The sequence below is a fragment of the Cyprinus carpio genome, chromosome B7, assembly GCF_018340385.1.
Source record: "Cyprinus carpio isolate SPL01 chromosome B7, ASM1834038v1, whole genome shotgun sequence".
Lineage (NCBI taxonomy): Eukaryota > Metazoa > Chordata > Actinopteri > Cypriniformes > Cyprinidae > Cyprinus > Cyprinus carpio.
Window position 1 is genome coordinate 44,592,943 of NC_056603.1, and position 10,189 is coordinate 44,603,131.

The 10,189-nt window shown below is 41.0% G+C and overlaps 1 protein-coding gene across 1 annotated transcript; it reads right to left on the minus strand.

Annotated features, from left to right (window-relative positions):
* Positions 1–293: 293 nt before the first annotated feature.
* On the minus strand, positions 294–9,970 carry tyrp1a (tyrosinase-related protein 1a). Its single transcript, XM_019093568.2, has 7 exons — positions 9,406–9,970; positions 8,326–8,648; positions 6,715–6,919; positions 4,772–4,939; positions 1,541–1,720; positions 1,320–1,466; positions 294–466 (listed from the first exon to the last, which is right to left on the minus strand). The coding sequence occupies exons 1-7, from the start codon at positions 9,770–9,772 to the stop codon at positions 294–296; spliced, it is 1,563 nt and encodes a 520-aa protein (XP_018949113.2). The 5' UTR covers positions 9,773–9,970.
* Between the last annotated feature and the right edge of the window lie 219 nt (positions 9,971–10,189).

Consider the following 10,189-nt stretch of genomic DNA (forward strand, 5'->3'; position numbering starts at 1 on the left):
ACACGGGAAACAGTTGTTTTATTATAACTTTATCTCCATTATACTTTATATTATCCATAATTAAACTTAAATAAAGTCCAAAGATATTTTTTAAACAGCTGTAATGAGATACTGATGGTCAAACCCTATTTCTTTTTCAGTGTTATTATAATGCAATTTACTGCATGCGATATTCAAAAAAGCACCTTTAAATACACATTTATATGATATTGCAATTTACTGCATGCGATATTCAAAATAGGTGTATGATTAGTCCTGACGCTCAGAAAGGTGTATGATAATATTACATGTTTTTATGCTGGATAAGTGTTTATATGATACTGGTCTCCTAGCAACGGCTGGCATCCCTCCGTCCTGTACGCCCGCGAACGAACCGCACACGTGCTGGCGGCGAAAATAATCGCCACGACGATGAGTGCAGCAACCACAGCAATAGTGACGATCTGCGTCGGTGTGAGTGGTCGAGCTGCGAGAGAGAGAGAGAGAGAGTCTCACATCAGCAGCTCTAAAACTACAAAACACAGCCAGTGTTAACCGGTCATATTATTATTATTTTAAAGGGTCATCGGATGCAAAATGCTCTCTCAGATCAAGCCAATTTCAGCTTCTTGTCTGTGTGACGTCACACAGACCCAGGCCCCTCCCACGATTGTTGATTGACACTAGTGTTATACCTTAGCTCCGCCCTTAGGGAGCTGTCATCAGTGTTTCACCGCAGGAGCAGGGGAAGACAAGAAAGGCTCCTAAGTGATTGAGGTGTTCTGTTGTTGGGTGTAATAATGGACATAGCAGTCGTCATTTACTCCTGACATCTGAGCAGCTGAAGACGCAGTGGATTACCCTTGATTTTGAAAGTAATGCATCCTTCTGTCTACCTAAATTTGTCTATGTTGGCGTGAATTATTCGTTGCGAATCACCAGCCTCACCTACAAAAGAAGTGAGTATTTATGAATCTTTGCAAACCGCTTTTCCTAATAATGTCCTTATTAGCAAGTTTCAAGATGAATGCAGCTAAAGTTTACCATCTCTCAGAAGAGAGGGGCGGGGCAAGCAGAGCTCATTAGCATTTAAAGGGACATGAACCAAGCTAGCTGTGAACAGAGCTGAGAGGGTAAAGAGGGTGTTGTTTTACACTACCACTGAGGAATTTTAACCAGTGTATGTTATAGACTTTTTATTAAGACCCTAAAGACCCATATCAACTTGGAAAATGGAAAATGGGCATCCAATGACACCTTTAAGTAATATTAATAATATTATATCCTATACAATTATATTATATAATAATAATAATCAGAAGAAGAAGAATGCCACCAACCAGGCCACTCTGCCTCATAGGAGTATCCCAGGTTTTCGGCTGCCGTCACGAACATCTCTGCGTTGGTCACTGGTGGCCAGAAGGGCACCATGTTGAACTCTCGGTTGTGTCCGATGGGTGTGTTTTCCAGCGGGTAGATGGAAGCATCTGGAGAGACACAATAGAATAGAATAGAATATACTTTATGTAGAAACACACTGAGCGGAGGGAGGCGGGTTTACCAGGAGCGTGTCTGCGCAGCCACTCGTCGAACACGGCGTCTGTGAAGGTGTGCAGCAGCACGAATATGGGGTCGTTGGGAGACAGGTGCGTCTGTCCGCCCGTCCCGTTCAGGAACAGGTGTGCCAGGTTGTGCAGGCTGCGGACCGCTGGGTCGTAGTTCCCCTGAGGAGCGCTGTAACCTGACAAGACGACAGCACACGCGATCAGACCACAGAAATCCGGCACGTACGGAAGGCCAAATGGTTCAAAAACATGTGAATTGTGACACATCCTCAACATGTAAAATATGTGTATTTAAAGGTGCACTAAGCAAATGTTGCCAAACGATGTTGCTATTTGAAAGCACCAAACACACACGCCCATACCCCGACAGGACATCACCCCTATTTGGATATCTCTGCAACACATACTACACAACCCCATGCCATGAACTGCTCGAGGACACGAAGGTTGAGGATCCAGATGCAGTATTTTATTAAAATCAGCTCCTCTGCTGATTTATATTCAGTTACTGAGTCGGTTGACTTCTACGATAGATCAGTTGATCAGTCTCTTAGATCTCCATGCTCCTGTCAGAACTAGAACCATCACCTTCTCCCGTTCAGCCCCGTGGTTTACCTGTGAATTGCAAAAGGCCTACAGAGGGCATCAGAAGGCCTATGCAAAGTCCTTGAGAGATGCTAGGCCACGATTCTATTCTTGTATCATTAACAATAGCCCTGGAAACTCGAAGCAGCTCTTCTCTACTATAAACCACATCCTTAAACTGTAAGCTCACTCTCATTTAGAAGTTACAAAGGAGAGATGCAACAGCTCAGGAAAAAAAGTAGACACCATTCGCTCCTTTCTGTCCAGTTCCTCTGCTCTGTCTGTCTTGACTACTGATTTACAGCCTGGGACTCCCCAGCCTCTGTGCTGTTTCTCTGACATCTCACAGTGAGAGGTTAAGGACATAATCAGAAAGATGAAGCCATCCACTTGCGCCCTGGACCCTTTTCCTACAGCCTTGGTGAAATCTAACCTTTGTGCCTTAAGTCCCCTGATTACTAAGCTTATCAATCACTCCCTTCAGGCTGGTCATGTTCCACCTGAACTGAAAATTGCTGTCATCAGACCACACCTCAAAAAAAAACAACTTTAGGTCCAGAAGTCCTTGCCAACTACAGGCCCACCTCTAACCTTCCATTCCTTACTAAAGTGTTGGAAAAAGTAGTTGCTGCACAACTTCAGACCCATTTAAAACAACACAGTCTGTTTGCGAAATTCCAGTCTGGTTTACTCTCTAGCCACATCACCGAGATAGCTCTGATGAGGGTCACAAATGACCTACTGATGACAGCAGATACTGGTTCTCCATCTCTTCTCATCCTTCTGGATTTGACTGCAGCATTCGACACTGTGGATCACAACTTACTTCTGTATCATTTACGTCACACCATCAGTCTCTCTGACATCCTACCTTACTGGGAAAATGGAGTATGTTGCCTTGGGAGAGGCTAAATCCTTGACACTCAATGTCACCTGTGGTGTCCCTCAAGGCTCAGTGCTCGGCCCTACTCTGTTTATACTGTATATGCTCCCTCTCGGTCATGTCATCAGCCGGTATAGAATATAATTTCATTGTTATACTGACGGCACTCAACTTTACCTTAAGACCAACTCATTTGCTTCTGCTGCCCTGTCATCTTCCACCTTGACTACCTGTCTGGAGTAGGTAAAGGCGTGGATGAGCCAAAATTTCCTGCAGTTGAATAGCTCAAAAACTAAAGCTACCAGTAGCCGCTCGCATCAAATTCAAGGTACTGATGCTTGCCTACAAAACGACCACTGGCACGGCACCAACATACCTTAACTCACTAGTTCAATCTTATGCAAACCCTACAGAAGTTTTGCGCTCTGCAAAAGTGAACGACGCTTTTGTTGGTGCCATCCCCAAAGAGGCTCAAAATCACTCTCACGGACTTTTTCCTGGAATGCTCCCAGCTGGTGGAAATGACTCTCCCGATCTCAATTCGAACAGCTGAGTCGTTACTCATTTTCAAAAACACATCTAAAGACTCATCTTTTTCGCCATGCACTTAACCAACTAATACTGGGTACCTTTTTTCTTGGACTTGTCTATCATTTTTAAAAAAAAAAAAAAAAAAAACCCTGGCTTACGTGTTCTGTAAACACTAACTGAGACTTGTCATAGCACTTGTATACCGTTTTTTTCCATCTCTCGTTGATCTGATTTGTTTTTATGTTCTCATTTGTAAGTCGCTTTGGATAAAAGCGTCTGCTAAATGATTAAATGTAAATGTAAATGTAAATCTGTACAAGACTTCTTTTTTTCCATTTTAGGAATATTACTAGACTTCGTACTATGCTCACTCTTGCAGATGCGGAAAAGTAAATGTAAATGTAAATCTTTGAAAGACTTGCTTTTTTCTTTTGTTTACTCGGGATTGTTGGTAATAGTTTGGATGATTTTGAAGTGCTTATTAGGAAATTTGATTATAGTTTAGTAATGTGGTTATAGGTTATTCGTTGAGGTTACCCTAATTCGATTACATCACTGGCTTACATTCAGTATCCCCATTCTCAAATCACTACACTGTTTATAAGGTCTCCCTCCTTACCCATCAGTGCATCCATGGCGATGCCCCATCATATCTCAAGGAACTTCTTTCTCCACAAACGTCTAAACGTACACTCCGTTCTGCATCAACATATCTATTAAACCCCCCCAGGACTAAGCTTCGCACCATGGGAGATCGGGCTTTCTGCTCAGCTGCTCTGAGACTCCACAGGCTGTAGATGCTTTTAAACGTGGCCTTAAAACCTACCTTTTTAGCAAAGCCTTTGAATGATTCATAATATTTTTTGTTGTTTTTAATCTGTAGCACTTTGGGATTCTGTGTGAATATAAAGTGAGTTATAAAAAATGATTATTATTACTGTTGTTTATAAAGAATGCAGCTCTATCTGCTGTTCAAAACTAAGCTCAGAATCGACTTGAGAAAGAATTGCAATGCATTCAGAAAATCTCAGAATCGATGATGAATCATTTCTCTATTCATGATGCATTGACTTCCCTAACACTAATATTTACCATACTGATTTTTGATGCATAACACATTTAACGCATAAAATGTGCATCTAATACACGCCGTTGAGATGTTCAAATTCATGTGTTTTTGAACCATTTGGACTTCCATAGCAAGACTGCAGCTGAAAGGGTGCCTCACCCTCGATGGAGTTCCTGAAGCTGTCAGAGGAGGTAGAGTAGAAGGGCGGAGAGTCGAAAGTGCTCAGCTCCAAACACGCCGCCACGTCCTGTGGCTCGGGCAGCCGCTGCACCATGGGACGGGCCGTGTTACCCGCGGGATTTCTGCGGATGGGACTGCTCTCCGAACCTCGTAGACACACACATCACACATTACATGACTGACTGATCACTGTACAGTAGAACTGCATGATTAATTGATTTAAACACCCATCTCTAAATGACAACGATTCGCCCGTGTCTATTAAACCTTTGAAAAATCATTGGATATAGTTTTGTTTGTATATAAACATTGATGGCTATGGTTGCGATCAAAATAGAGCAAGATAATTATTTGAAAGTATCTGGCGCTTTAAATAATGTGTGTGTCGATTGCATCGTTTTGCCACTAGGTGGCAACAGGTAACTGTTCAAAAATGTGTTGTCACTGAATCATTCATTCAAGAGATTTGTTCAAAAATGCTGCTTCTTCCAATAATGAAAAAAAAAAGTATTTATGAGTGAGTCATTGAATCATTCATTCAAATCCCTTTTTTTTCATAATTTTTATATTAAAAATCGGTGTATGAAATATATTATATTTTAAATACATATATCATATATTAAAATGTTTAATAATTCATTGTAATTAATTAAAACTTTTAAATAGACTGCAAGAATTAATACACATTGCTTTGTTTAGTTCAGAATCTTAGGAGAATTGTGATCTCTATTTGAAACGGGGGGGGGGGGGGGGTGGGGGGGGGGGGGGGTATGATTCTCAATTCATCCAGAATCGTGCAGCTTTACTGTACAATCAGATACATACTGATATATCATCAACATTCACTAAACATACTGAGGTTACAACAGGTTATATATGTGATCTAATGTATGTTCCTGGACTTACTGAGCAGGTTCATCAGTGCATGTCATTGTAAAAACAAAAAACTGTTTGCATTTGTAATATTTCAAGAACTTTTCGTTTCAAGGCAAGATACTGCTGGTGAATTCAGTGCAAATTTAACTAATAGATACCTTTACCTGTTGATTAATTACAGTACATTAATACAGTTGTTTTGTATTTTCTAAATGTTATGTTTAAATGAGGCGTTGTCTAATTAAAATGTACTAATGTGCGTACATTTTCAGAACATAAATTGGATAAATTTATTGGATAAAGCCAGATTAAAACTATTTTTTTTTTAATTAGAGTTAAAGGTTTTTCTAGAGGGGAATTTGGATTTCTATTTTTATCACTCTGTAAATCAGAAAATACTGTCAACAGACTGAAAACAAACACATTTTCACCATGTTTTTAGGAGTGAAATGATGTATAAATCAGCGTGAATGAAATATGAGCAAACCTTCAGAATATAGAGAGGAATAAAACTATAAAGTTGTGTTTGTAAGAGAAAAAAGAAACTCTTTAAATATTAAAATCTACAGATGCAAAAAAAGATAAAGTGCAATTAAACAAATACTTATATGTGTTTTATTAACACTAGTCTGAAAAAAGACATGTCATGGAAGCAAACTGCATGGAAACACACTGGTTTTAAAAATGAAAAAAAAAGCAGGATCTTGCGCTTGGTTCCATTCACATGTAACACGATTTCAAGTCAAAAATAGAATCCATCAAAGAGAAAAATTTTTGCTATGTATCCAAATACAAGGATTGCATACAAAAAAGTGCTCAGTGCATATTCAGTATTAAATTTATAAGAATAAAAGAAGACTGCTAGTATCTCAGCATGTAATCCTTGTATTTGGATACATAGCAAACAAATTTGAGATGTTTTGCTCTTTGATGGATTCTAACACACTGGTTTTGCCCGTCTTGTCTTGCCTGTATGTTGTTTAGATGTGTTTACTGGAAAACAAGGATGCTACAGTAGCAGCTGTAATGTGAGGTGGCTGTATTACTGTTGCAGATGGTCCCCAGTGTGTCGTACTCCTCCACGCTCTCACAGATGACCCTCCAGCGCGAGAAGACAGAGTTAGAGCTGATGGAGCTGCTGTCGAAGGAGCTGCGCGCGCCCATCAGATCATCTGTGCAGATGTCACACTCGCTGCCGCCGATGGCGAAGTCCCAGTACGGCAGAGCGAAGCTCGGATCTCCTAACATGTCCTGAGAGAGACACGTCACAGCACCAGATTTACAGCTGAGAAATCCTGATGCAGAAACATCATGCCATCTCATTCAGCTGAGAAAAATACATTTGATTTGCATCTTTGATAATGAAGGCAATCAAAGATAAAAAAAGTGTGAAAAACCATACTGTCCACCCTGTTGAAAAACAGCATATGCTGGTTAGGTATGTTTTGAGCTTGGCTGCTGGTTTGAGCTGCTCCTGAGCAGGAGATAGTTGCTTAGGAGCATCTTAGGACCAGCACATGACCAGCTCAAACCAGCAGCCAAGCTTCAAAACATACCTAACCTGCATATGCAGGGGGTTGTTTTTCTCTCAACAGAGCACTGCTAAATCTTTAAGGAATGGTTCACTCAAAAAAAAAAAAAAAAAAAATTGTAATTTGCAGATGATGTGCTCCCCGAGTTTGTTTCTTCATCAGGTTTGTAGAAATGTAGCACTGCATCAGTGTCTCAGCAATGGATGCTCTGCAGTGAATGGGTGCCGTCAGAATGAGAGTCCAAACAGCTGATAAAAACATCACAATTTTACACTTTGTCCAGTAACAAAAATCCATCTCCTGTTGTCTCTCACATCAAAATCCAGACACATATTTGTTTAGAGCTGTTTAAACGCTGCTTGATCTGTGCAGATTTCTCTCCTGATTCACACCAGAACACTTTTTCACTGGAGGAAGTGTTATTATTTTAGTTAAAAGCATCTTAATGCTGGATTTGTTTCATCTTTTGTCTTCTCCAGATGTTAACTGATGGACTGGAGTGCTGTGGATTACTTGTGGATTATTGTGATGTTTTTATCAGCTGTTTGGACTCTCATTCTGACGGCACCCATTCACTGCAGAGCATCCATTGCTGAGACACTGATGCAGTGCTACATTTCTACAAACCTGATGAAGAAACAAACTCACCTACATTTTAAATGCATCGAGAGTGAGGACATTTTGAGCAAATCTCTATTTCTTTAGATGCAGACAGAATTTGAAATCTGAACACAAGTAACTGTGGTGAGACACTCAGACACAATGAGAAAGCTTTATCTCTGGAGACAGACGAGTCTTTGTGTGAGCTGTTAAAAGAGGCTCATTACACACTTAATCACATTTTCTGCATAAGAAGGGTAGGATTTGTGTCTTCCTTTCCATTACTCTGATTCTCATCACATATAATGGTTGTGAAGTGTGAAGATCATGAATCATCCTGCACAAGACTGCTGTGTATCTGAGTATTGATCTCAAGGATCGATTACATACTTCTTCAAACAAACTTCATTCAAAGCGTTAAGAGATTGGAACTCTTAAATCACATCTGAAGCCATTCAGAAGGGAAGTTTCAATATGCGCAGTTTAAACAGGACTATGAAAGAATGTAACTGAGAAGAGCAGCACCTGCATGTCTCGCTCCAGCTGCAGAAGATGGTAGCGGTGCCAGGTGAGGAACCCGGGGCCCTCGTGACTGAAGTCCACTCCGCCGAAGCTGTCCTGTCCGGCCCCGAGGAACGTCTTACTGACCGAGTAATAATGCGTCCACACGAACAGGTTATAGATGCTGATGTTCTCGAACTGCGTCGTGCTGTTGTCCGGCCCCAAGATCTCGGAGTAGCGGCGGGTCGCGATCACGATGTTCGGGTGCGGCGCGCGCTTGGCCTGATCGAGCGCGTTCACGAAGAAACGCTTCTCCTCCGCGCTGAGCTGCATCACATTCCTCCTGACTGACACACACATACACATAGCTACGATCAGTTATTTTCTTATAGCTGTTTCTATTTCAGCCAGGAGAAACATTTGAAGCTATTAGTTCATTCATTCATTCATTCATTCATTCATTCATTCATTCATTCATAAATTCATTCATTCATTAATCTTTTTTTAATTTTTGTTTTATAATTGATTATTAGTGAGGTACATAGAAATGTTTTTTATTTAGAATGTTTTTTATTTGATTTTTTTATTATTATTTTTTTCTCGCGGGGAAAGATTAATTACTAATATATATATCATATTATATTAATGAAATAGGCTATTAATATATTGACTAATTAAATAAAATAAACAGTACTGAATTAATTAAACATTTAAAGATAAATTCTTGACTGAGTTTTTATTTTTGTATAAAATGCTATATATAGATAGAGAGAGAGAGAGAGAGATAGTATATAATTATATATAAAAATATATATATATATATACGAAATAAAATTAAGTTACAATAAATACATTTATTATTTCTTTCTTTCTTTATTTTTTTTTTAGAAGCAATAACATGATTTATTTATGTTTTAGTTTTATTATATTTTTTTTTCTCTAAACAGACTAAATTTATTCTCCTAAAAAATAAAATAAATTAAACTAAAAAATAAACTAAATTCTGAATTTGCTGGTCAGTCTGGTTAATCTGGTTGACAGAGCTAGTGTTTCTGGTGAAGCCAGTTAAGAAGACATTTAACTAGAGAGAGAAAGAGTTCTGACCCACGGCCACGCGCTGCTCGCACGCGTCTCCGGTGAATCCGTTCGCGCAGCCGCCGCAGTCGAAGCCGCCGAAGTTTCCGTTGCAGCGGCACGCGCGCGTGAAGAAGCGCCGCGGCCAGAGCTCGCGATCGTCGCGCCCCTCATACGGGTATTGCGGGCCGTGTGCACGCGCATCCGCGCGCACGTCCACGCATTGCCCGCGACCGGAGAGCGCGCCGCACGGGTCATTCTCCAGAGCGGACGGGGACGGGCAGCACTGCGCGCTCCGGAGGCCCTCCGGCGTCACGCACGCGCGCGGGAACTGAGCACGAACGAGCCCCAGCGCGTGCACGAGCAGCAGCATTCCTCTACATGATCTCTGCATCATGACTAAAACCGGCGGGAAATTTCAAAGCAATCAGTAATATCCAAATATTGTCCGAGAAATCTCCAGATCGCCCCAGATACAGCAAACAGCATCAAGTTTTCTCAGGAGCAGTTCATAACTCAAACTTATTCAGCAGCGTTCTGAATGGTCCACAGTCGGTCAGATCTGTGTTAGTCTGGTTATGTTCGCGGAATGAACGGCGGACGAGTTTAAATAGCGGCAGAGCGCGTGACCGCAGCTCTGATCCCCGCGTGACCGCGTCACATTCACGCGCCCCGAGCTGAGACTCAGAGCAAACCACACCGGCCTTCACATCACACGAGACAGATCTTAATATCGTGATGTGATGTTCTTCATCCAGACCTGTCTCAGCTCGGCTCAGATGTTTTTGTATAACGCTCTTCTCTGTACAAATCG